The following is a 27,541-nucleotide window of genomic DNA, read 5'->3' on the forward strand; positions in this document are numbered from 1 at the left end:
ATACCGTTTCAAGGCTGACGCCAACTTTGAAAACCAACACCTAGGAGCTTGTTTCAAGTCATACAGTGATTTGCGCAACCTACATACCAAAGAAGGATCTGAATTTTCAAATCCGGGGGGCAATTTCATGTACACCTCTTCATTTAGATCACCATGCAAAAAAGCATTCTGAACATCCATTTGATGTAACTCCCAATTCTTGTAAGCTGCTATCGCAAGAACGACACGTACAATAGTCATCTTGGCCACCGGAGCAAAAGTTTCATCATAGTCAATTCCTGCTTGCTGATTATTGCCGAACACCACTAATCGAGATTTTAGGCGCTTAATATCACCATTGGACAAATATTTGGTTTTATAGACCCATTGACTGCCAAGAGCACGTTTCCTAGGAGGAAGATGCTCCAAGGTCCATGTACCATTGTTCTCTAGAGCACGGATTTCCTCTTTCATAGATTTGCGCCATCCATCACATTTCATTGCCTCTTTGAAAGATTTTGGGTCATTACCCTTGATAATAGCTACAAGGAATTTTCGATACTTGACTGAAAAATTGTCACAATTAATGTAATGTGTTAAAGGATAGGGAGTACCTGAGGAGTGATCAGAAGGAGAAGAGAGTGGACTATTAGCAATAACCGTATGTTTCACAAAATCTCGATGCAAGACATTTGGAAATTTTAGTCGAAATCTGCATCCCAATGCTTGATCATTTGAATTAGCTTCATTGTCTTGGACATGTGTACCAGTCATGGGCCCACGTGAGGAAGCCCCATCAGCAGCGTGATCAAATTGCGGGGAGATGGGGGAAGCATTGGGTGGCCCATCTGGCGCTGGATAACCAACGGGCTCACCAGAAGACAATGTGGGCTGGTCTGCCGAAGGCCCATCGGGCACTGGTGAGGCCTGGTCTGCCGCTGGGTCTTGGGTTAGGCTGAATGTGCACCATTTGGATCGTTAACATCAACTGCTTCCTCATAAATTAATGCTGAAAAATCTTCATGAATATTATGATCATCATACTCATTATTTGAAAAATTTACGACCTCCGAACTCCCAAACGGAAATACTTCTTCAATAAATTTCACATCTCGTGAAACAAAAAATTCTTTTGTAGTTAAGTCAAACACTCTCTATCCCTTTTTACCAAACGGATATCTCATGAAAATACACTTGCGACTCCGACTAGCAAACTTATCTCCCTTGGTTTTCTAATTATGAGCAAAGCATAGGCACCCAAAGATTCGAATAAAGTCAAATAATGGGGGTTTGTCAAAAAGGATTTCAAAAGGTGTTTTGTTCCCCAAAAGAGGAGTTGGGGTATGGTTAATTAAATGAGCGACAATGAGAATACACTCTCCCCAAAATAAATAGGTAGTTTTGCTTGAAATCTCAAAGCATGACTAACATTCAATATATGTTTATGTTTCCTCTCTACACACCCATTTTGTTGTGGAGTTCCTACACATGATGTCTGAAACAAAATTCCAGTGGCTCTAAAGTAGTCAAGTAAACAATTAAACTCTGTCCCATTATCACTTTGTACTACTTTAATTATTTGAGAAAATTGTCGATCAACCATAGCAACAAAAGCCATAAATATTTGAAAGACCTCTAATTTATCAACCAACAAATAAACCCAAACTGCTCTTGAATAATCATCCACAATTGTCAAAAAATAAAGAGCTCCACACAACGAAACATGTCGATGTGGACCCCACAAATCACAATGAATTTTCTCAAATATTCGAGATGTTTTATTATCACTTATAGGAAATTTGTCTCTAGGATGCTTAGCATGCATACATACTTCACAACCTGTATCTAAATAATCTTTGCTACCAATAACATTAGAAATTAGCTAGACTACTTTTTCCAAAGGATGCCCAAGTCGACGATGCCACAACTCCAACTTTGATGTAGCTTCAACGTTTGACACTTTCGGTTTGCTAAAATAGTACAGTCCATCTCTTCTAGTTCCCATTCCAATCGGTTCCTTCGCTTGGTCCTGTATAGCACAAACATAAGAATCAAATTGGACAATAGTGTGTAAATCATCATTAAGTTGAGAAACCGAAATAAGTTGCAACTCAAATTCGGAATATAAAGAACTCCAATGAGAGTAATTTTATCCGATAAACAAACGGATCCTACCAAAGTAGCTATTACTTTTGCACCATTCGGTAACCCAACAGGGCATTCAATATTTTTCGTATCAACTAGCCAAGAACTATCTCCAGTGACATGATGAGTCGCGCCGATATCAATAATCCAAGATGAAACATCAAACTTACCGGTCAATCTATTTTCCGGAATTTGAGCATTACCAGCAATCCCCGCAATAGCCTTCCACTGTTCAGGAGTAAATAATTGCCCCAAAGCCGAAACAATAGAAGAATTAGATGCGGAAGACGGACTGCCACTAGCGGCTGCATTGGCATGAGGCTGGTCGCGACCCTGCTCCTGTCGTCTGCTCTCTGGTCTGCCCACAAGCTCATAACAGTGGGTCTTGGGGTGGCCTTTCTTTTTGCAGTAGCCGCACACCGTATCTGCCAACAACTAGAGGCTTCGTGACCCGACTTGCGACACTTAGTGCATAGAGGTTTGTCATAACCCCGACCTCTGCCACGCGACATATCTGCCGGATCAGTCCCTGCTCGCACAACAAACCCAACAACCTCGGTTGGTGTGGTTTCAACTTCCTTCTTTGACAATCGAACACGTTCCTCTTGGGTTACCAACTGGTAGACTCTGTCAAGGCTCGAAAGAGGATCTTGTGATAAAATCTGAGTGCGTAGGGAAGAATAAAAGTCGGGATATAATCCCATTAAATAATCATGCAACTTTGCTTGTGCTCTCCGCTCTTCGTGTAAACGACCACAAGGACAATAAGAAATAAAGCAGAAAATTAATGGCTCATGATGATCCAACTCTTGCCATAGGGAGTGTAATTGACCACAGTAAACGGAAATCGACATTGCCTTTGTTTGTTCACACTTGGCTATCGAAGACCTTAATTGTTGAATTCGAGGGCCATTAGTTTGTGCGAATCTCTGTTTCAAGTGTTCCTAAAACGGTTTTGCTTCCCTAAACTTCGACAAAGAGGACCGTATTTCGGGATCAATTGTATTTGATATCCATGATATTAGCATAGCATTAATGGCTGTCCAATTGGACTTGGTGCATGGTGGTGATGGAGCAAGAATGGTTCCATCCAAGAAATCAAATTTGCGCCAGGCTTCGAGAGCAGTTTGAATGTCTGCCGCCCAGCTATCGTAGTTATCAGATTTAACTGCGTCGGTGTGATGAAGTCCCTCGATTGGTCTTGGGATTTGAGATAATAAGGGGAATTCGGTTTGATTTCGGTCGGTGGTGGGGGTGGCGGTGGTGGAGTATCATCACCTGCCATTGATTATTATTTGTGAAAACCTTTGACCTAATACCATGTAAAGAGGTGAACTTTGGCTTGCCTTTTTATTAACACATACAATCAATATATAATACACGCTTCTCAAGAATCCTAATTATAGATAAACTAGGAAAGCTAGAAAATAGGAAACAATGAAAGATATCCTATCAAAACAATATTCTCCAAAATATATGATATTCCCAAAAGATTTCCTAAATATATCTTAATATGTTGAGCCCATGAGAAAACCCACATATGAGTGAAAGTGTTGTCCCACATTAAAAGAGTATAAAAGTAAAGAGGAATATTGGGATGTGTAACCCACATTGAAGAAAAGATAAAGTCGTGTCCACTTTATAAGGCTAAGGGGATACTCCTCTCATTGCCATATGGTTTTGAGGTGGAACCCCACTTGGTCGTATAAAGTGGACAATTGTGATGGGTGCGGCCCAGGCCCATTTATCATGGTATCAAAGCCCATGTTAGGTTGTGTTGTGATCTGGGCCAGTATTATGGACAACTCACATGTGAGGGAGAATGTTGAGCCCATGATAAAACTCACATGCGAGTGAAAGTGTTGTCCCACATTAAAAGAGTATAAAAGTGAAGAGGAATATTGGGATGTGTATCTCATATTGAAGAAAAGATAAAGTCGTGTCCACTTTATAAAGCTAAGGGGCTACTCCCCTCATTGCCATATGGTTTTGAGGTGGAAACTCCTTGGTCGTATAAAGTGGACACTTGTGACGGGTGCGACCCAGGCCTGTTTACATTAAACAAGTATGGGCAGTATGGTAATTTCAAGGATTTATGTTTTAAAGCCAGAAACTTATGTAGCCTCAATGTGCCAATATCGATCGTTAATGGAGGATGGAGTAATGACAAGCACAAATCAATTTTAATGGTTGCTTCAATGGAGGATAGGTTATCCTTACCTTTTGGGATAGATCATGCCCTTAATTTCACCCTTTTCATAGGATTTTCGTTTAATTTGGCGGCGAATCCGTCGGATATGACAGTGTTGGTGGAAGGGGGTGGAGATCGCGAAAGGAAGAAGAAAATGGAGGAAGAAGGAAAAATCAGCTTCAATAGAGGAAGAAGGAGAGGTCATCTATGGAGGATGAAGCTTGAACCGGGTTAATGTCTATTAGTTGGATAAATTGAAGAAAAGGGACGACTGGAAGGCACTAAACAACTCATGTTAATCATAAAGATAAATTGGTGTGTCCTAAAATAAACTACTCGTAGTAGACATTGACCTTCTCCAGCGGTCACACCATCCCATTAAAGTCTTCCAATAAAATAATATGAAATATGAAAATCCTTAAGGATTACCTTGAATAACACAAACTTATAACCTAACTTAATCCCATGCTTAGCTAACCAATATGCAACTCAATTAGCTTTCCTATAACAATGGTTAATTGTAATATTCTATTATTGATGAGTAATAAGAGCATTACATTTTTCAGGTGATATGAATATACGAATAGCTGGTTGGAGACGTCTCAACCCACATATGAACAACTTCAGAGTCCACTTTGAGTTGGACTCTCTTAAGACCATCATCCCAAGCAACTAGCAATTCACCCAACACTCTTAATACAGGTACAACTCCCACAATTCAAAGATAATGATTTGAATTCGCCACGATAACCCCTTCTCTTCTTAGTTTCCCTTAGCCGCACTATTTTAAATAAACCCCACAATCTCTTGAAAACGCCGCCTGGTATAAGCTTCTTCTCACTGCACTTTCATACTATTGACCCGTTGTTTTTCACACACCATTGCTCGCTTAATCACCCCAACTTTTGCAAACATAGAAGCTCATTTGGTCTATAGAAGCATTTGGATTGCATTGTATCCAATATAACGATTTTTGTTCGTTGTATTTTCTTCCTATTTGGGACTTGCCTCTATATAAAAAATAGTAACAATTAGGGATATACGATAAATAAACATAAATAATTAAGGAAGTATGGATGTCATAAAAAAAAGGAAGTATGATTTTTAAGTGTTGTTTTGATAACAATTTTGCACGAGTCCATATTATTCCAAGTTTTCAACCTTAAATAATTAATAGCTTTATTACACACACACACAAAAAATAAATAATAATATATATATATATATTTATTTATTTATTTTTTGAGTTTGCCCTATCCGGTTCACCGAAACTTAGATCCGACTACATCTGAATTCGATCCGGGGAGGTCTCGATATAAAGACATCAAGCTACTTATCACTTAAGCCAACTCTTATTTAATTAGGTTCAAGTTTTGCCACCTTAGTTAAGTCTCGACAAAGCCAAGTATAGGTATCGGCTCATTGACATCCCTATTTGGTGTTGGTTGTTCAAAGCTAATACAATTTCCCCTCAAAAAATAAGTACTTCAAATTCTCAAGCACCTGGGGTTCGAATCACAGTATAGACTTACCAGTTTGCACCCCTTCCCTCCCTTCCTTGCCAGACAGCCTTCTGGAGAATTCCTGCTTTCAGGTGATGATCTTCAATCTCTTCTCTTTCATCGATTTTCTGCTTCAATTTCTGATTTTATTGTTTGTTTCAAAAAAATACGATTGTTTATCTTAATTTTTCAAATTTCTGTGCATAATCAATTGAAAAACTTGGAATTCAAAACCTAAAATCTTCGTAATTCACTTCTCTCTCCTTTTTTATTCCTCTTTTTTGTGATTTTAGTCAGCATTCGTACGCAAAAACCCTAATTTGCGATTTTCACTCTCCTCTGAAGTTTTGTAGATATGGCGGCATCATCAAGTAGTGGACTAACCTTCAAGCTTCATCCTCTTGTAATTCTCAACATCTCCGATCATTTCACCCGAGTCAAGTCTCAATTGCAGCTCCCAACTCACTCCAATGGCGGCGAACCGTCGCCTCCGCCAAGGGTTTATGGTTGTGTGATTGGTGTTCAGAAGGGAAGAACTGTTGAGATCTTCAATAGTTTTGAGCTTTTATATGATTCCGCCACTCATTCGCTTGACCGCGGTTTCCTCGAAAAGAAGCAGGAACTTTGTAAGACCTTTTATGCTGGATTATTTATTGTGTTGGTATTTTGAATGATCCAATTGATTTTTGGGGGTTTGTCTTGTGTTTTTTGGACAGATAAGAAGGTTTTCCCAAATTTTTATATATTGGGGTGGTATTCAACTGGGATTGATGCTCAAGAATCTGATATGCATATACATAAAGCTGTGAGTTTTTTTGCTTGTCCCCATTTAATTTTGAGCTCTTTGATTGAATAATAATGTGCATAAAGATGGTTATTGAGTAAATTGATGAAGTCAATTGGGTTTCTCTTGCTTTATTTATTTACTTTACATATCATAGTTTTTGGTTGTTAGATAAGAGTGTAATCTAGGCTGTGTTCGGTTTGAAGGAAGACAATTGAATTATAATTATTGTCTATGGAAATCATATTTCAAAAGAAATCAGCTTTCAAACTTCATGTTCTAGTATTTGGCCTAATTTTTTATAGCCGAGAATTTACTGATGATGTTGGAGTTTCGAAGAGGGAAAAGGAGGTCATTTTGAGCTTGAATAGTAGCACTCATCATGCCATAGTTTGAGTTTGTTGGTGTGCTTGACCTGCTTATTAACTCCTAGCAATTATAGTTTTGAGTAGTTTTCATATAGCCATCATTGAAGCTGCCTTTCTGTAAACTAATGTGGTCTGATGGTGTTCAATTAGTCACTCTCTCTGTCCTTAAATGTATGAACATAAAAAAAAAAAAAGAATCAATGTGTTCTATGTCATTTCTCCAATGTCCTATACCTTTTACATGACCTCTATCTAGAGTGCACTAGAGGGGTCAAATGTATGCACTAGTGTCTCAGTTGAATAGAGACTTTGATTCAGAAGTCAATTAAATGGCCATCAATTTTAGAGCTACGAAGACGTTAAGGGCAGATTGTGACATACTTCATATTTTCTTTCTCTCTCTTTGCGCCATATTCCTTACCTCCATAGTACACCATTGTGGGGTTATTTTTGTTGTTTGGGTTTATAATATGTTTCGTTCAAGAAGCATGCATCTGTGAGGCATATTTGATACTTCTTTCTTCACTGGTGACAAATTCTGATTGTGCTTCTGCCGTCCTGGTACAGCTGATGGATATCAACGAAAGTCCTGTTTATGTCCTACTCCACCCTTCCATCAACCATGCACAAAAGGATCTTCCAGTGACCATCTTTGAAAGCGGTATGTTTGATTTCTCCCAGCCATTTCCTTCTTCACTTGTGGCATGTTGATGTGAACTTGACTTTCTAGTACCCCTTTTCTTTTTGTTCCAACTCTGTATCTGCAAAGTTGGCTTATGAATGTATCATCATTATTTCTTGAACCTCTTAGCTTGGTTCCAAATGGTTTGTCAATGCTCTGCTTATTTGCTTGATATCTGTTGCAAAGTAGAATTCTTCATTTGTGTGAGAAACTCTGGAGGCTTTTTTTGTTGCTGATGAAATGATTGACGTTTGCACTTAGATTGTGAAGTTAAGGTTAGTATTTGTTGGCTCAATGTGTGAGATTATTGTGACGGTTCTCTGTCCCATTCTGCAAGACATGGAATGTGTCTGTGTAGAGATGTATATTTTGTCCTCAACTAAAGAGATGTATATTTTGTACTCTCTTATAAGTTCTCTAGTGATGTTCTACTTCTTAGTAAATGATCTCTTATTAATTTTAACCAGTTAGGTTGGTCTATCTGCAAGAGCTAAGTGGAGGTGATTGGTGTTAATAATTATCTGGCTTCCAAATTGGTTTTAACCTGACTTTGTTTATTACCTGTCCCTTGAATTAGATTGTAGGATTAAGAAATCGTGAATTTTTTCTCTTCCAGGTTGCAGCTTATGACAAAGTGATGCCTTGTTTCTTTTCCTCCATGTCATTCTAATTGTTGTGATTGTTGAATTTCAGAGCTGCATGTTATTGATGGTCTTCCACAGTTGATCTTTGTTCGTTCAAGCTACACTATCGAGGTATGCTATATCCCATAATCATCCTTGCTTAGTGCTTACTTCTCCTTCTGGCATCTCTGCAAAGACTGCATAGTTTTTGCTGCTTGATGAGTTGCTCTTTGATTTCCTTGAAGACAGTAGAAGCGGAAAGGATCTCAGTTGACCATGTTGCACATTTAAAACCAGCTGATGGTGGATCTGCCGCTACCCAATGTGAGCTCATCTACCTAGTTTCACTTCTGATGATATAAGATAAAACAAAATTGTATAGTTCTAATTTCTGCTCCTCTCAAATTGCTTTCTGTATGCAGTGGCTGCTCATTTGACTGGTATTCACAGTGCCATAAAGATGCTGAATAGCCGAGTTAAAGTGTTGCTACAGTATCTTTCTTCTATGCAGAAAGGCAAGTTATTTTTTCATTCATTAAGTTTGGGCTGCTGGACGCGGTTACAGCTGGTTATTTTAGTGATCTAGGATGAAGCATGTCTATGTTTTGTTTTTAGAATTTGATACTGTCTGATAATTTAACAGCAGAACCGTATATTAGCTCTTTGCACCATGAAGTGGGTGTTTATATAGTTCATATGTTGTTCAATACATTCCTGCTAAGCTGCTAGTCTTATGATAACAATTTTCTCACATCACTTCTGGGTACAGGCTTATTGTGTTGTTATGTTAGCATGAAAAAAGTGAGATGAGAGGCATAGTATTGGTTTGACTAATGTGGGCTGAAATATTAGCTTGGCCTTTACTTGCTTTCATTCTTCATTGCAGGTGAAATTCCTTGTGAGAATTCACTGTTGAGACAAGTTTCAAGCCTTCTGCGGAGATTACCTGCTATTGAATCTGTGAAATTTCAAGATGATTTTCTGATGGTGAATACTTTTCATTGCTGTCAGCTTATAGGATTTTGAATATACTTTTTAGCGCATAGATATGATTTTTGTATACATCTTTTGGTTATTTACATTTATGCTAAAAGAATGTGTTGAGTTAGAGATCTTACTTTTACAGGAATACAATGACACTGTGCTGGTTACTTATCTTGCCATGTTGACCAACTGCTCAAGGTAATAGACATTCAAATATTAAACCCTTTCTTGATTGTCACCCCCTCCCTATTTCTTTCTTTTTGGGTCAGTCCTGATATTGCTTTTTTATGTGCTTACTTTCCCTCTATGGTTGCCAATTAATTATCACTGTTTAGTCTAGCAATGCTTTTACATTTATCTTTGGCAATTAATGTTTTTACATTGCTAGTTTACTACTAAGGAATTCATACTTGATAAGACCATTGCTAACCATAGTGATGTGTACTCCTTGACATCCCTAGATCTGATACACGAAATTAGGTTATAACTCTCTCTCTCTCTCGCCATGCAGTGAGGTCCCTTCATATTTATGTCTTTTTTGTGGACATATTCATTACATTGTTTTTTGCACCATAGAAAGCCCTGTTGCCATTTGTACTGAGATGTGTAAAATTATACTGTGCTACTGTTTGAAACTTCTAGACATCAAACTGAAACTATGTCATGTTCTTTTTTAACAAAAGTTGGAAGGCCTATTGTATTCATGGTTATTCTTTTTGAGGGATACTGATAAGGGTCTGTAATTCTGAATGCAAATTGATGATGTTTATTTTAATGACAGTAAGTAGGATTGAACTGGTTGTAGATTCTTGTTCTGTTTCATGTCTACATTTGTGCTTACCGTTCTCAATTTATTATGCTTTTTAGGCTCTAGGCTGACTTTTGTTTCTTCATTGCAGTTCGATGAATGAGCTTGTCGACAAAATCAATACTGCATATGACAGGCATGGTAGAAGGGGAGGACGAAGTGCTTTTATATGAGCGCAGCAGCGTCACAGGCATCTTTTTTACTTGGAGCCGAGTTTTTGATTCTGAAGAAGTCTAATTCATTCTGAAGCTGATTTGGGATCAGGATTTTTGGTGTCTATGATTGAAATATGCGGCAATCAAAACTAGATTGTTAGAGAAGTTAGTTATGCTCTTTGTTACAGGATACTTCGACGGTGCATTTCCTAGTAATTTTTAGGTCTCCATTTCAGCAAGGTGGTTTCCTAAGTGCATTGTGTCTATGATTATTTTTACTGTGGTGGGCCAATTCATGAGTTATTTTGTGAATATTGTGATGGAAACGGGTTAAGGCAGTTAAGCAAAATTTCAGCGAGTTCTAGTGAAATTGGTTTGGCATCTCAAATTATTCCCTTTCATTCATTGTTTTGTTATGTGTGCCTATTTGTAGTTGGAATTTTTATTTTCTATGGTAAGGAAAGGCCTATCCTATGAGGGAATACCTAAAATCCCCCTGAATGAGTTTGTTGAAATTCGACCCATGACCTCACACTTAAAAGTTGGAAAACTAGCCAACTATTTCATTTGCAGTTATTTGAGTTGGCTTGAAATTGTATTGGACTGTACCAAGGGCCAAAAATTCGAAAATTCAAGACTTGGAGACTAAGCTTCTTATGTTAGGTTTGGAATTAGACTAAGCCACTAAAAAATTATAACCGTGTAGTCGATTGCCTAGCTATGGGTTTAACTTTCTTTAAACGGTGGTGATGAGGCTATTTTGTGGGAGGATTAACCATATAATCATACAAGTACTTGTTAGAATTGTCTTAATGCATAGTTTCTAACTATCAACTTTTTATGATTTATACTTAATGATAATTGAGGATTTGAGGATATCATTATTCAAAGTTTTGCATTTGAAAGTGTGTCGATTAAATTGGGACACCTAAATAAAAACAGAGGGAATATTTTGTCAAAGAGAAAAGAACATTTCATTACTCGTACTAAATAAAATGTAGTAATTTTTTTTTTTCTGTTAATATATTTTTGTGTTCTTGAATACTTCTCTTTTTCTTTTAAATGCAACAGTTTAACTTTTACATTATTTTATATACTTTATTTTGACTACTTTTACTTTGATGATATAATTAAGAAGAAAATATAATCATGTGAGATATTATTAAATTTGTCTAGATTTAAATGATATTAATAATCAATGCTTCGTATAAAGAATTTATACCCGTGTCATGCCGTGAACCAAAGGCGTGAAATATTTTATGCGCACTCGGGTGTACAATGCACCCAATTAACCCAAAATTAATTTTTGTTCTTCATTTGAAAATTAAATGATAATCAATCATCAAAATAAAGAACAAAATGCTCATAGTATACCAGGCACCCGGTTATATATATCAATCTCTCTCAAACCCGCAAAGGAAATATAACTTGAAACTTTTGCTTAACCGTTGGCAACAACAGTTTGTTTGTTTTGACACTGGTAATCACTCATCTGTCATCATTGCATTCATCAATTCTCCTTCACTCATCCTACCTTCCCTTAACTCTCACCATGAATCTCCAACTCTCTTCACTTCGATATTCAAGAGTCAACTCCATTAACCCTACTTCGTCTTCCAATTTCCGCCATTATCATTCCTCTAAGCTCGTCACTATCAGGTATTCGTTACTTCTTCTTTACAAAACTTCCAGTAATTTCAATTTCTTCAAATCAATTTTATGTTTATGATCTTAATTTCTTCTAATGCAGTTTATATTTCTAGCATTTGTTTTGATTTTTGATGATTATTTTGCTGGAAAACTAGGTCAAGCTTGCCATTTTCGCCTCAGAAAGCTAAGTATTACAAAGAGCTTGAAGCTGCTGTTAATGTGGTTCATAAAGCTTGTCGCATTTGTGTTGACGTACTTCCTTTTTCTCTCTCCTCTTTTTTTTTTTTCCTGAGAATTTAGCCATTAAATTGCTTGATTGATACTACCTCCGTTTTTAATTAGCTGTTCCATTTGCTTTTTCGCAATCACCAATGCACGTCTTTGACCATTAATATGATTCGTACAACTCCGTACTACGTATCTGTTGACTGAAATTGTATGATTAATTGAATTGCAGGTGCAAAAATCCTTATTCTCTGATGATAAGGGGGTTTTGGAGAAGAATGACAGTACTCCAGTCACCATTGCAGATTTCAGCGTTCAAGCATTAATTAGTTTAGGTACTACTAAATTTTAATAATCTTTCTGATTATTACTATTTATTAACTTGATAATCTTTCTGAATTTTATGACTCGTATTTAATTTGGGGAAAAACAAGTTTTATTTGGTAGGAAGGAACAATTTGAATAGGTTAAAGCAATGTAAACAGTTATTTTCTCTCCAAAAAACGGAAGTAGTAGTTTTATAGGTTAGATTTATGGATATTGTTGGGGACGAAGCAACAGATAAACACAATATTGGGAAGAATAATAAAATACGAAACAACTAAAAACAACACACAAGATTTTTACGTGGAAACCCCTCAACAATAAGGGGAAAAACCACGGTCCCGATCTCCAGGGACGAAAACAACTTCACTAACAATAATTAAGGGAGTACAATGAACACTTCTACAATTACAATATCAGATACAATGTATTTTAGGATAGTCTACACTAAGTTCCCTTAATATTGGTACTTATAATAATCCTTTTAAACCCTCTCACACTAAGTCACTAATATTGTGTTTGCCTCTCGTCTGTTCCTCCCTTACTACTACAAGCTATTGTGCTCTCCTTCACATTGAGATGCACTCACTGCTTCTACTCTCAATTGCTAGCTACTATATCTTGCTAGCTCCACTTCCTCATGGTGTGTGCCGTCTCACACACACTCTTCTTCTTACTAGCGCACTTCTATTTATAATGCTCATCCTCCTTGGCTTCTTCAACACAACTCACCAAGCTTCTCACGTACAACAAGCAACCAAGTCAACACTTGGAAGAGCTTGTTCCCCCAAACTAGACATATTATGTCTAAAGTCGTCCTCACCATTTATTGGCTCAACCAAAGGACTCCAACCGTCCACTTCACCTAACTACATGCATTCATTCTTTATTTTATTTTATTTTTTCTTTTTTATTTCTTTCTTACAACATTAATATTATTACTACAATAATAATATTGCTTACTTAATTGTGATTTGGGGAGAATTACCCCACAAATTCCTCCCTCGACCCAAATCACCATATACATCTACAACATCACAAAATTAGACCCTTTCCACTCGGTCTTGATTTTGTGGCCTTGAACAAATATTGTTATCGGCCTTCCACCTACTTCTGCAAATCGCCTTATGCCGCCGCTATCACTCACGGGACTCGCCTCTTAACCATCCACATTATTAGGAGAACTTTCGACGTAAGACAACAACAACATAGCATGGATCTCTCAACTCGCATCACCGCTAGCTATCATCCGGTACACGCTACCTAACCAACACAATATTAGGTAGACTTTCGATACAAGGCTACAACTCCGTAGCTTAGATCTCACCTCTTGTATCGCCGCTTCCACCACGGAATACGTCACTTGAACATCACAATATCAAGTGAACTTTCGACACAAGGCTACAACTCCGTAGCATAGATCTACCATCATGTACCGCTGATATAGCTATCACCCGCGAGAATCACCATCATCGTATTTTCTCAAATTCTTCCCCTACGTGTTGCTCTTCCCCTTACGACGGATCCTCCAACCTCGGCTTTGATACCAGTTGTTGGGGACGGAGCAACAGATAAACACAAACACAATATCGGAAAGAATAATAAAATACGAAACAACAAAAAACAACACACAAGATTTTTACGTGGAAACCCCTCGACAATAAGGGGAAAAACCACGGTCCCGATCTCTAGGGATGAAAACAACTTCACTAGCAATAATTAAGGGAGTACAATGAACACTTCTACAATTACAATATCGGATACAATGTATTTTAGGATAGTCTACACTAAGTTCCCTTAACATTGTTACTTATAATAATCCTAAAAAACCCTCTCACACTAATATTGTGTTTGCCTATCGTCTGTTCCTCCCTCACTACTACAGCTATTGTGCTCTCCTTCACATTGAGATGCACTCACTGCTTCTACTCTCAATTGCTAGCTACTACATCTTGCTAGCTCCACTTCCCCACGGTGTGTGCCGTCTCACACACACTCTTCTTCTTACTAGCACACTTCTATTTATAATGTTCATCCTCCTTGGCTTCTTCAACACAACTCACCAAGCTTCTCACGTACAACAAGCAACCAAGTCAACACTTGAAAGAGCTTGTTCCCCTAAACTAGACATATTATGTCTAAAGTCATCCTGACCATTTATTGGCTCAACCAACTTGGACTTTTAGTCCATGCATCACCAAAGGACTCCAACCGTCCACTCCACCAAACTACATGCATTCATTCTTTTTTTTTTTTTTTTTTTTTTTTTTTCTTTTTTCTTTTTCATTTCTTTCTTACAACATTAATATTATTACTACAATAATAATATTACTTATTTAATTTTGATTTGGGGAGAATTACCCAACAAATATAAATGGGAACAAAATTGATTTACGTAGTTAAATTGGAGAATTATATTGCCAACAGTGTTGGGAATTCACCATAGGAATGCCCTTTTGAAATACGGAAACCCAGAACATCAATATGTGACGGAGGTGTATTAGAAATCATGTTGTGCTGTTGGCTGATATTATGCTTGTTGACATTGTAGAAATGAGTATCTGGTAGCTCTCTTATGTTAAAAATAAAAACTAACAAGTTAAAGAATCCAGAGTTGAGCCTAAAAAGTTTTAATCATGTAAATCTAACTGGCCAAAGCTATAATCTTGGAGCCTAAACAAAATTTGTTCCATATAATATATTGTTTCATCATCAACCGTTTGTCTTTGTTTTGGACAGAGCTGAAAAATCAGTTTCCGTCGATTCCCTTGGTGGCTGAAGAGGATTCTGCTTTTTTGCGTTCTAATAATCTTGCTGGTGCTGTGGTTAATGTTGTCAAAGATAGCACAAGCATCGCATATGAACAATTAACAGATGAGGAAGTGTTGGGAGCAATTGACAGAGGAGGGAGTGATGCTGTTGCTTTTGAGCCCAAGTCGGCTACATACTGGGTAATCTCTGAGATAACTATTTCTTTGTGACCAAATTGTCATGCCTATGTATTACCCTCATCGTCGAAGCTAAATTACTTCAACATCCATATATAATCTGTTTTTTATTTTATTTTTTTATTTTTTTTTATTAGTATTTTAGTTTCTTAGAGTTCCTTCATTCCTGCCTCCTGGTAATTTGGCCTGAATCCAAGGTTCTTTGGTATTGCCTCTGATTCGTGTTTCAAGTCATAATATCAGCATAGTCTTTTATAAGGTCCTTTTGATGCACTCTCCATGTGTCTTCAGACTCTTTCATATCATGTCCTCCATTAAAAACACGTGCGAAGTTTATCTGATTTAATTGAAAATCACTTCTTACTTTGAATATGGATTTACGCTGCAGGTGCTGGATCCAATAGATGGGACACGAGGGTTTCTCAAAGGTGGTGGTGCATTGTATGTGGTATGCCCCCTTCTTTATTCCTGCTAGTTTTCTTATTCTGATTAGTGAACATTACTGTTGCAGTTCTGTTTAGGAAACATATTAGGATGATTTATTGTTAATATCTTGCCTGCCAAGAAAGTGAGTGGGTTGCAGAAATGGAGGCTGGCTCTTGTGGATGAACTGGTAATTAGTGCAAAGTGATATTGTAGTATACTACAGGCAAGTAAGGGATGAAGACACACGGAATAGTAAAACTATCAATTTATCCCCTGATCTTACTGGCTAAACAGGAATAAATTACAAGTATAGACTAAAACAGAATTAATCTAAATCCAATCAATGCAGATTTTCAATTAACAAAGAATGTTTAAAGAAATCAAGTATAGAAACATCTAGAGTTATGTCTTCTAGGCCCTGTTTAGTTCACTTTATTTTTGCTTATCTGATCTGATCTGAACTGAACCTTCTAGTCTTAGTCTCGTTAAAATAGGGTTTGAAAGGTCAATATGTACGCAGCCGTACGGTCATACCATCCACTAGTCAAAGTGCAACATATGAAGCTACAGTGATTATGTGAAAATACAGACAGTACAACTGACATAAAAATCATGCAACATCAACTGTAACCCTTTATGTGACACCACAGTGAAACCCAGTTCTATAATGAAGGACAGCTACAATGATTACAAGCGATTTAGACCCTGTTGTATTCATATTGCTTTGTGCAAGGATATTGTAAAAGACCCAAGGAACATCTGGATTTAACAATATCAGTCACTACAGCATCAACTGTGATGACGCAGATTCCACCTTTGGCTTGGCCCTGGGAGGTCCAAAAATTATAGTGCTCACCCTTTGCCCTAAGTAGCAATATCATTGATTAGCATAATTAGTAACATTTAACCTCCTGTGATTTGTTTGTTGTTTCTGATTTATTATTTATTTATATTTTATTGCTGTTATGTCATTTTCAGGTTGGACTGGCACTTGTAGTTGAAGGGGAGATGGTATTGGGTGTTATGGGTTGCCCAGATTGGAAAGAGAACTCGGTAAATAAATCTCCTACGGATATCCAAGAATGCCAAAAGAATGAATCTGCATTAGGGATCATTATGGCAGCTCATGTGGGCTGTGGAACATGGACGGTTAGATTGACTGACTTGCTGGGTGGTCAAATGAATATGGATGGCTTTTGGGAAAGATGTTTTGTTGATGGATCTTCTTTAGTTCATGAGGGACGTTTCTGTATTCCTGAGAGTCAAACGTGGGATTCAATTCCCTTTTCAGATTCTCTTAGTGCAACAACTAATCGTACTAATAAAGGAAATAAACAAATCCTGCTTCTTCCAACATGTTGTGGAAGGTATACCAATATTTTTCTGTACTTGAATTGTAATGCAACAGTTGGATATTTGGCCATCATAATATTTTGTCTTAATGCTTTTTCCTTTGTGTTGTTGGTTGGGATTTTTTAGTTGGATGGTCCTTTATCCCATCCAAATACCGGCGATGGAGGATTATGTTTGTCATGTGGCGAAGGGGGGGGGGGGTTGAGATTGTTCCACATTAAGCTAACATTTTCCCGCTACAAGGTGTATGATTTTGAACTTCTAATCTCTGGTCTTTTGACTAGGAAACCAATTAAGCTATTCACATTCTAGCTTGAACCTTGAAGTGCTTGTTATGAGTCATGGACTGATACTCACTCTGCATATGTCCCTTAATATTTAAACCAGTAGGATATGTAATGATGTAAAGTCATCATACAAATACCATGTGTGTATGCTTCTCAGAAGCTTGCTGTTTTGTGGATTGTTAGGGGTGTAATGTACATGTCAGCTGCATGGCCTTTTCTACATCAGTGTTTTTTTAGTTTTAACATTACAAAACTTGTTAGGGATTTGTTTTTCATCCTTGTTTTCTTTTCAAGTCTTTAGGGCACACTTTTCTCATGCTATTCTTCTAAGATGCATTTCTTCATTTGGAGTTCTGGCAGTTCACTGCCGTATACTACGTATATTGAATGGAATTTTCTCAGTTGGTCCATAATATAAACGATTTTTTTTTTCCTCTTGGGCAGTTTATGCAAGTACTTGATGGTTGCCTCAGGTAGAGCATCTGTATTCATTGTTCAAGCAAGGGCTCAAAGAATTATGAAGGTATGACCAGTTTTTTTTCTTCACTTAGGCTACTATTCCAGAGAAGATCTTGAGATCTATTGGAAATCCAACTTCTTTCTAGTGATTCACATTTTAATTCCATAATCCAACTTCTTTCTAGTGATTGACATTTTAATTCTATGAAAATGTAGGCTTGGGACCATGCTGTTGGCATGATTTGTGTGCATGAAGCTGGTGGAAAGGTTGTGTGACACTCTATGTACTTCAAACAGATGCAACTTATCTAGTACTTTTATTTTCTTTTCGAGAGGATGCAACATATCTTAGTGTAAAATTTTTACCTGCATCCTGCAACATTTTTGGATTGTAATCAGATTAACTTTATGAAATATAATTTCATTTTCACCAGGTCACTGATTGGAAGGGGAGCAAAATTGATCTAGCTGCTGATGTAATGGCACGTAGAATTATATCTCCTTCAGGTGGTGTGCTGGTGACAAATGGAACCTTGCATGGTCAACTTTTGGATTTAATATCTCTGAAGTCATCAGTTGTATCTTAGAGATCTATTGCAAGTCTACATACAGGTAATCACAAGTGCCAAGTTGCTTTCTTTTTTTACTACCATTTCATACTATCATGGTCTTTGTTCAAAATCCTACTTGTACATGAGCTAATTAAATTATCTATGTTCAGTTATTTCCGTTTGTAATTAGCTTAATTATTTACTATTCTTTAGATTAGACTAAATCAAAATGACTTACTAGAATACTAGGCCACCTGAACTTCTTATAATAGTAATCAATTGTTTGCTTTTGGCTAAGTTGTTACTGGGAGAATTTGTAGAAATGAAGGACAGTAATTTAGAAAACTGCTGGCAGCACAACTCTGTCTGCAGTTCTAATTTATTACTACGAGGGTAGTAATTTCACAGAGAGTTATCAGACCTGGTAGCAACTCTGACATGGCTACTGGAGCAAGTCTCCTATCCAATAAATGTGGGGCCCTAGCTGCATCTAGCTTGAGTAAGATTGAAAACCTTAGGGTTCCTATCATCATCTGCTTGCTAAAGGTTCAAGTTTTTGAGCATTTGGCTATTAACATTTACTTGCTAAGGTGGGATCAAGATTTGGAGAAGGATTTTAAAATGAAGACGAGAAGGGATATAGATCTTATTTGTCACTTTTGAACTACTCAAAATTTATTCTCAAAGTAATTTATTGACACAAATTAACCTTTATTATACTATGTTGTTATGTGTGTGCATGTGGATTTACAACAACTTTAAGTATTAATTTTTTGCAATTAATAAGTTAAAACAATTACTTTGTAACTTGGCATCTAATAGTTTTATATACATGGTATAAAGATGACAAAAGCCTGGCTATGCAAGGGTATGTAATATTGTTATTGTATAAAGCTTTGGTTATGAGTCTAAAGATAAATGATAGTAATCTCTTTCTATCCATACTGTTTGATTGAATTTCCACTATAAGTTTTGGCTTTTGAGGATAATATACATTGCCAAAAGAGGAAGTAAAAAGTGAGCATGAATTTTCAGTTGCCAAAATTTTATGCCACATTGAACCTCTGGAAATCACTTATTGTATAATTTTCCTGTTGCTGCTTGCCCACATCACTTGAGCATGCTTATGTTGTCTTAGCAGTCAAGGTCTCCCTTAATGGCCATGTTTTGTTTACATGTTCATTGCCCGTTGTACTACACATGTGTATATATTAAAAATTTCCATTGAAGAAATTACTGTTTGAACTTGATTAATGCTGATGATAGTTTATTGACTATACTGTTTCTCTTATGTAGTGAACTGAATTTTTCTATTCAGAACTGGTTTCTAATAATCATATTTGAATTTCACTGTTCTAAATTGATAAATTTATATTTGTGGAGCTTGATTAGGTTGAAGATAATATGGTACAAAATTCAGATAGTGCTGATTATTGGGTTATTATATTATATTATTATTTATGAAGTACTTGTTATGCTAAGAATTCTGATAACTTTGATTATGTACTAATCAATGTACATGAATTGCCAAAGGTGCTTAAGAGCTTGCACACCAATCACACAGCTATAATCTCGTGCCCAAAGTAGCTCTATTATGTGTAGCTGTGTCTACTGTTTATTTATAAGAATACACTCATCCTTTTCTTTTCCTCCTTTTGTGGTTAGAAATCTTAAGGTATAATCTCGCGCCCAAATTTTATTCTTTTCTCCACTTGATTGTCCAAGTTTGTTACAGGAATTGAACTGGTCTGAACAGAAACTGCTAATGTTTTGGGCTATTTTTTTTGATGAATTGTGTAATTTGTACAGATCACCTTTTCAACTTACAAAATCTGAAGCCTATTGGAGTAACCATGGACTAGAAACCCTAAGATTCAGACACTATTACCAAATCAGGTATCAGGTGTAAGCTTTCATTAAACAATGCATGTAAATAAGATAATTTTCAGCCACGTGGATGTATTTACTTAAGTTAATGAAATTTACTGGTGATCCATGATTCCATGATCACAAACACTGAGACACGTGTTTAAGTTTATGTTTGTATATCTTAGATACGAAGGGATATGCTTACATTAGTTAGTACTTAGTAGACCCCATATAATATGAATCTCATCTCATGTGTTTATCGTTTTGTTTTTGTCTTATTTTTTAATACAGTTTTTGCTCTGGGGGGGAGTCAGAAGGGGGATGGTGAGCATAGCTTCCGTCCATAAAATATTATGCAGATCTCACGTGTTCATCCTTTTGCCTTTTGTCTTATTTATGGTTACCTTTTTTGCTCTTAGGGGAGAGGGCTGAGAATACTTCCGTGAAACTTTGTGCTTCTTCCAAAAATAAATTAATGTTATAATTAGAATGAAATGAGACAAGACAAACTGGTTAAGATTGGGAAGAGTTGTTAAGTTTGTTCATATTTAATCAAGAGAAACAAAAGTAGCTTTTAACTTTTGAGCCTTTGATTAGACCAAAGACAAATCACTAAGTAGATAAATTTTTATTCATGCTATCTCTTTTTGCTTATAAGTTATTGGTTCTTTGGATAATCATCCCACCCTTCCCTGTCACACAGTTTTGAATTTTTTAAGTTTAAATTAGAGCCATGCGATGAAGAATTATGTAGAAAATAATATATGTTCCCTGCGGACACCTACAAGCTTCCAGATTAATGTTTGGCAAATAGGAAATGGAATGAAGAATCATTTTAATAGTCTAAGAATGACGGACTATGACCCTACAGAATCAGATAGATCTCATATTGTTTTAGGCTTAAAAAATTTAAACTTTCTTAACTTAGTAATGTTTTGTTATTGGGTCAGACCTGTCAACTGCTGGGAATGCAGGATCCTACAGGCAATATGCTAGTTGAATTCTCACCACAGCCACATTCCTAGGTGGTTCACTCTTCAGTATATACTTTGGTTGAAGTTGCTTGATAGGTGGCTTAATCTGGAGTGAAATTTTGGGCTGAGGGGACTCAGAGTGTCTTAAGATTAGTAAGCTAATAATTTCTCATGAGACCTTGACAAGTTATAGAGGAAAGACTTATTACTCATGGCATCAAGGCAATCTTATGATGGATGTCTTTTACTCCCTCCATTTCGTAAAATCGCAACACTTTCCTTTTACATCCGTTTTATAATAATTGCAACACTTCTTATTTTGGTAAGGACCCACTAGTATTTTAATATTTCTCTCCAACTAACCCCCTTTACATGAATATTTTATTATTTCTCTCTCCTACTAACCCCACTTACACTACTTTTTTTTTATTATTATTTCTCTCTCCTCCTAAATATTAAATATCCTCACTTATTATATCTTATACGAAGTATTATAAAATTCACCCCATGATACCTACCTTATAAATTTCCTAAAACTATGTGCAAAGCCTATTATTGCGATTATTACGAAACGGAGAGAGTATTTATTTATTTTTTTATATTTTTATGATTATCAATTTGAGCACTGTGGTAATCTAATCATGGCAGTGTGCAATTTGAAATATTTGATTTCATTCTTGTTTTTTAAAATTTTGCTTAATTATTTGTTGCATTGTCATACCATTTGATCGCCCCAATTGTTTTTGACAAGGGTTTTACCATTAGAGGGGATAGGGTATTTTGGACTTTTGGTACATATGGCCATCTGAGATCTTTAAATTTTTGTTTCTGTTGCTACTCAAAGCAGTTGCTAATGATTTCTCTGACTGATGGAAGATTTTGTATTGGTTATATGATCAGTTGAGGAAAATTCATTCTGGATAAAAGGAAGTTAAGGCCTTGAATGGGACTTGGGATTCAATTGGCATTTCTACTTTGTTTGGTACAAGGTTATAAGGGAATGGTAATGAGTTTGTGATGCTAAATCGAATGTCCCGTTTGAATATCTATGGTCATGCATCTCTGCTATTATTTTATTTGTCATTGGTTTTCATTGTTTAATTCCACTCACACCCATGTTAACAGTTGGTAAAAAGTGGTAAATAAAATAAATGAAGAATATACATCTTCATAGTGTGATATATAACCCTGGACATTCTAATGGAACAATTCGTGGAAGATTTTGAACTCATTATCATTCCCGTAACTAATAACCTTGTACTAAACAAACTGCAAGCAAAAGAAATGAAGGTAAATAATGTGCTAGCTTACTTATTCTGTGTTTTTCTGATTATATAAATTCATTAATGATGATAGTGTTCACATTGCTTTGTTCTTTTTTATTGGGAGATGTTTTTGTTGATGAAACGTGATGAACTATATTTGAGATTAACATGAGAGTGAGGGACAACTCAAGTGGTTAGAGTACCTCCCGATTCCAGGAAATCTTGGGATCGATTCTCATTACATGCTTTTGTGGCTCTCTAAAAACCAAAAAAAAAATTGAGATTAACATAGCTCTTTTTATTTTTTATTTTTTATCGTCCCTCCTTTTGACCTACAAGACTCCCAGTTTGTAGCTTGCTACTGTTTTCATATAGTCGTGTAGTAAAAACAAAAGTGCAAGTGCTTTTGTGCTGTCAAAAATTTCAGCAATTGTTGACGAATATGTGTTAGCATCTAAAATATTAAATTAGTTCAAAATGTGTACAAATACGGCTTTGAATTTCTTGTGTGGCCTTGGAGTTGCTCATGACCTCAAAAATATGGTTAAATACATGTTAGTTTGACAAATGACTACAATGTTGGTTGAAGGGAAGTAGATAGTAAACGTCATTTTATATTGTGTGCCTTCTTTAGATAGGCTTACATGGGTTGACTACTTTATAGGCATCATGCACTATGCTGATAATCTAACTATTTCATCATGAAATCTTTTTGGTTAAACGTGGAAGTTTCATGCATATAACTGTAATAAAATGTTAGATTATTTTAATAGTTAAATAGTTTACTTCAGCAGCCGAGAAGTGGTTCCTGAGTGAAAAAGCAACTTAGTTCGAGACTTTGAGTTCTGTTATATATTTCGAATACTTGTCTAGCACTGCAAGAATCAAAATAAGGCGAATCAGTTCTGTTCAAAGGATGATCTATTAAACACTGCTGTTCTTTACCCTGCTTAAAATTTGTAACATATTATGGTCTTGGGACAACACGAAACTGGGTAACTGTTTATATAACTGCATGTTAAATTTCGAACACTGGGTAACTACTTTATTAAACAGGTTTCCAAAACCCATTCATGGACGATGGACCTGGAAGTATGTTATCGAGAAATTACATAGTTATTAATCGAGTGTTCAATAAAGGGCAGAAATAACTGCAACACCCATCCTCCAAAGGCCCGAATGTTTTTTTTTGGCATTCTGTACATAATCGTGAATTTTTTCTGCAGATTTCCGTGTCAAGATCATCAGCCAGCCAAGACATCGTCTTGTATTACTCATTGTCCATTGAAATCTTCTTCCTGAATTTGATGCATACGGTATAGACAATCATCTCCAATGTCAAAATTTTAGCAATTCAAATGCAAAGCTGTTGAAGAATTACAGATTTAAATTTTAAAGATATTCAAAGATGTTGTTACAGATGTTGCTAACAATTATTTAGCAATCTTGTTCTTCTGAAGGATACTATATTTATATCTGATTGTAATATACAATTATAAACTGGACATGCAAATGGTGTATGAAATTTGTTCCTGATTTTATGTTTGGAATGACCTTGCTACTTCCCAAGATTTGCTTCAGGAACTTGTTATGGCCATTTTTTTCAGCTACTTTGGTTATTATAAGCAGTCTTGCACCATGAGACGACAGGTTAGCTTCTGACAATACCACTTTACATGGGTGTAAACTTCACTGGGGGTATTGTAAACCAGGGCACTGACTCTCAAATTTACATTTACTTTCCCACTAATAATAATAATAATATAATCGGGTATTATTATTATTACTGTATTATTATTATTATTATTATTATTATTATTATTATTATTATTATTATTATTATTATTATTATTATTTGATCTACTATAGTCTGGTTTAATCTGAATTCGTTTCGACTTGGTCTGTTTTTTTCCCACATTACTCCATACTTCATTAATTTTGTTTACATAGTCGGTTATTATTGTAAATTTTTATCTTTAAATTGATAGTGTTTAAGACAGGCTGGTATATACTCCACTTCGTATGAATTATAGGATCTCAACTATTGATTAAAAGTTACTGGCCTTGGCAGCTACATAAGGAATCATAATGATTGTGAGCAGCTCATCAAAAGGTTCTATTTGATCGGTAAAAATTTGTTCATTAGTGATCAAATGAACATGGAATTCTTCACATTATTATCTTCCATGCATATATTTTTAAATTGTCTCTGCACTAAAATATACTCATAAAGAAACTTGAATTTCTATGCATCAAGGAACACTTACGGTTAGACTTCTCTAATATTAGTACGGTGAGTATCAATATTTTTTTTACACCATATATCTAAGCATACATACATTCAGGACGGTGTATAACTGCATATGAGTAATATGACCACATTGTTGCATAGATGCATGATACACTCGGGGCTTCGAATCGTTAGGGGTACAAACCGCCCATAAACACCCCTATGTGCACTTGGATGTACGATATGATTGCCTCATAAATAATTGTATTATTTACGAATACTACAATGCTTAGTTTGACTCCAACCTCATTTGTAGTTCTAGAAATGTTGATACTATAATTGTCATCTAATTTGTTGATTAAATAATCATTTGCTCTATAAAATAATTAATAATTCTAATTTCCCCAAATGGATGGGACACGTTGCTTACTTATTGGTAATAGTAGATGATAAGCAATTATATATTTATTCTGAAATATTTGACTGCCTTATATCCTTTCTATTGGTGGCCTATTTATAGATAACCACCCTTTAGTCAATGTTTCCCATGCAGAAACTCCACCCTTAAGAAAATATACCCTTTTCATCTAATTCAAAAAAACTGATTTATTAGTTCCTTCCAAAAAGTTAAAACCCAGAAAATAAAAAATGGGAAGAAAACCTTGCTGTGATAAAGAGGGATTGAAGAAAGGTCCATGGACATCTGAAGAAGATCAAAAGCTTATTGATTATATTCAGAAGTATGGCCCTGGTAACTGGAGATCTCTTCCAATGAAAGCAGGTTGGTTTTTAATCTGGCTTATTTGTCATCGGCTATGTTAGTCAAACTCTTCATTTCACCTCAAGTACCTGTATTGGATGCTTGACACGTTTCAGACTGGTGATCTATGTCAGACTCAAGTCCGAGTAACATAGATCATCAGTGCTAATACTGATTTTTTAGATGATTTATTTGTTGAATGCATGTATGTGATTTGATCTCCTAGTATAGGATGCAGTACTCATTGAACTTTTTTTATACAGGTCTTGAAAGGTGTGGTAAGAGCTGCCGGCTACGGTGGGCTAACTATCTCAGGCCAGACATCAAAAGAGGAAGATTTTCATTTGAAGAAGAAGAGACTATAATTCAACTCCATAGTATTCTGGGAAACAAGTAATTAATCTTCTTCTTATTTCATCTGTTACTACATTAAGCTTTTATTTACTTTTATACAAAGTCATAATCATTATACACATATAATTGACTGATGTAAAATTTTCTTACAGATGGTCTGCAATTGCTGCTAGACTACCAGGACGAACAGACAACGAGATTAAAAACTATTGGAACACTCACATTCGAAAGAAGCTGCTTCGTATGGGAATTGACCCTGTGACTCACGGCCCTCGCCTCGATTACTTTGACCTTCCTTCTATGCTCTGCAGTCAACAGAACTCACCCCTGATGAACTTGCCTGCTGTCTTACTTAATCTGCAGAACCTCCTAAACCCTGAACTTCTGAGATTAGCCACTTTACAAAATGGTTTCCCAAACTTCAACAATTCCCAAAACACAATTCTTAGTAATATGCTAAATAACAGCCCAGATAATCAAGTTCCTAGTGCACAAACTGTTAATCAAGTTGATCCCCCAATGCAAAATATTATTCCATCTTTTGATGAATTGTTAGGCTCATCCTCAACGGATAACTCGGGTTTTGTATCGAACAACAGTTACCAGAGTTTTAGCAACGGTAGCAGCTTCTCCACGGCGTTGTCGCCGTTGAGTTCAAGTCTTCTTCATCCTATTGATTCAAGTCCCACTTATCTTAACGGCAACAAGAGTACTGAAGATGAGATAGACAGCTACATCAGTAATGTAGAGAAGTTGTTTGAAAGTCCGGTTCTTTAATTAATGTTATGTTGTACAAGTAGTAACTTTTTTTTTTTTTCTTTTTTACTGCCTGGCCGCGGTAAAAAAAAAAAAAAAAAAAAAAAAAAAAAAAAAAAAAAAAAAAAAAAAGGAATATCAGACTGGGTTATATTTTGGACCGAAAAAATCTGCCTAAACTCGACATATTGGGTCAGATCAAGTCTGATCAAACTAGACAACGATAGGTTTTTTAAGTCATTTTATTTTTTACTGTGTACCAGACTACCAGTGTATAGCAGCAAAGTTCAATGTTGACAGCTAAACAAGTTTACAAGCGTTACATTTGCATATGAAATTAGATTAGTATAATTCATGCTTTGTTAATTTCAGTTTGTTTGATTTGAAGTTGGCATACTGTAGTGGATCAACTGTTCAACGAGTAACAACTAATTATAACAAAAACATAGTTTCACTCAATTACCTATTTACCTCTCAAGAGGAAGGCAGACATTTTTTTATATTTATTAACTGCCGGTTCTTAATGCTTTAGAATTTACTCGTAGATAAGTTCTATCAAAGGAGTATTGGTGAAGTGAACCAGGCTTACATTACAATTTTTTGATCAAATTTAAATTTTTTTAATCCACTCATGTACAAAGTAAGAAATAAAACAACTTGTTATATTAGTTTCAATGTCTACATTTAGATCATCAATTATTGTACGATTTATAATCCTACATACAATTAAAGATGTGATTTGAAGACCACGAAAAGTCAAATGGCGTAATCTTTAAGAGATGGATCGAGGGAGTGCCATAGATCACATAATGAAAAAATTATTTGTGTTTTAAATATTAACGCAATTAATGGATTCAATAAATTTTTATATATATATAAAGCCTTTTTG

General features: G+C 35.9%; 3 protein-coding genes across 9 annotated transcripts; all 3 read left to right on the top strand.

The window, feature by feature from the left end:
• Positions 1–5,746: 5,746 nt before the first annotated feature.
• Positions 5,747–10,622, top strand: LOC110687207 (COP9 signalosome complex subunit 6a-like). Of its 3 annotated transcripts, none has more exons than XM_021863818.1 (10): positions 5,747–5,909; positions 6,163–6,443; positions 6,534–6,622; positions 7,537–7,630; positions 8,345–8,406; positions 8,520–8,598; positions 8,697–8,789; positions 9,161–9,261; positions 9,401–9,456; positions 10,158–10,622. In XM_021863818.1, the coding sequence occupies exons 2-10, from the start codon at positions 6,173–6,175 to the stop codon at positions 10,237–10,239; spliced, it is 927 nt and encodes a 308-aa protein (XP_021719510.1). In that variant the 5' UTR covers positions 5,747–5,909; positions 6,163–6,172; the 3' UTR covers positions 10,240–10,622. The 3 variants fall into 3 exon arrangements, with proteins under 3 accessions (XP_021719510.1, XP_021719511.1, XP_021719512.1); XM_021863819.1 differs by having other exon boundaries at positions 6,171–6,443; XM_021863820.1 differs by lacking the exon at positions 5,747–5,909 and adding an exon at positions 5,949–6,062.
• A 1,005-nt stretch (positions 10,623–11,627) lies between these two features.
• On the top strand, positions 11,628–24,121 carry LOC110687208 (putative PAP-specific phosphatase, mitochondrial). Of its 5 annotated transcripts, none has more exons than XR_002504391.1 (12): positions 11,628–11,880; positions 12,027–12,123; positions 12,329–12,431; positions 15,160–15,371; positions 15,757–15,816; positions 16,773–17,161; positions 17,879–17,957; positions 18,110–18,160; positions 18,328–18,505; positions 20,254–20,340; positions 22,188–22,577; positions 23,779–24,121. XR_002504391.1 is itself a non-coding variant. In XM_021863822.1 (10 exons), the coding sequence occupies exons 1-9, from the start codon at positions 11,774–11,776 to the stop codon at positions 18,478–18,480; spliced, it is 1,251 nt and encodes a 416-aa protein (XP_021719514.1). In that variant the 5' UTR covers positions 11,628–11,773; the 3' UTR covers positions 18,481–18,505; positions 23,779–24,121. The 5 variants fall into 5 exon arrangements, 2 of the variants coding, with proteins under 2 accessions (XP_021719514.1, XP_021719513.1); XR_002504392.1 differs by having other exon boundaries at positions 22,188–22,290; XR_002504393.1 differs by lacking the exon at positions 22,188–22,577.
• Positions 24,122–25,091: 970 nt separating this feature from the next.
• Positions 25,092–27,027, top strand: LOC110687068 (transcription factor MYB41-like). The gene is made up of 3 exons (XM_021863695.1): positions 25,092–25,563; positions 25,806–25,935; positions 26,049–27,027. Exons 1-3 carry the CDS (start codon positions 25,431–25,433, stop codon positions 26,671–26,673), a joined length of 888 nt encoding a protein of 295 aa, XP_021719387.1. The 5' UTR covers positions 25,092–25,430; the 3' UTR covers positions 26,674–27,027.
• The last annotated feature ends 514 nt before the right edge of the window (positions 27,028–27,541 follow it).

This window comes from Chenopodium quinoa, unplaced genomic scaffold (genome assembly GCF_001683475.1).
Source record: "Chenopodium quinoa cultivar QQ74 unplaced genomic scaffold, ASM168347v1, whole genome shotgun sequence".
NCBI lineage: Eukaryota > Viridiplantae > Streptophyta > Magnoliopsida > Caryophyllales > Amaranthaceae > Chenopodium > Chenopodium quinoa.

Bases quoted from the DNA above. Each gene is read 5' to 3' on its own strand.
- LOC110687207 (XM_021863818.1), top strand. From the start codon at position 6,173: ATGGCGGCATCATCAAGTAGTGGACTAACCTTCAAGCTTCATCCTCTT. The intron at 7,631-8,344 runs GTATGTTTGATT...GTTGAATTTCAG, and splicing joins AGTGACCATCTTTGAAAGCG to AGCTGCATGTTATTGATGGT. The intron at 9,262-9,400 runs GTGAATACTTTT...TTACTTTTACAG, and splicing joins TTCAAGATGATTTTCTGATG to GAATACAATGACACTGTGCT.
- LOC110687208 (XM_021863822.1), top strand. From the start codon at position 11,774: ATGAATCTCCAACTCTCTTCACTTCGATATTCAAGAGTCAACTCCATT. The intron at 15,817-16,772 runs GTATGCCCCCTT...TGTCATTTTCAG, and splicing joins GTGGTGGTGCATTGTATGTG to GTTGGACTGGCACTTGTAGT. The intron at 17,162-17,878 runs GTATACCAATAT...CCTCTTGGGCAG, and splicing joins CTTCCAACATGTTGTGGAAG to TTTATGCAAGTACTTGATGG.
- LOC110687068 (XM_021863695.1), top strand. From the start codon at position 25,431: ATGGGAAGAAAACCTTGCTGTGATAAAGAGGGATTGAAGAAAGGTCCA. The intron at 25,564-25,805 runs GTTGGTTTTTAA...TTTTTTATACAG, and splicing joins ATCTCTTCCAATGAAAGCAG to GTCTTGAAAGGTGTGGTAAG. The intron at 25,936-26,048 runs GTAATTAATCTT...ATTTTCTTACAG, and splicing joins CATAGTATTCTGGGAAACAA to ATGGTCTGCAATTGCTGCTA.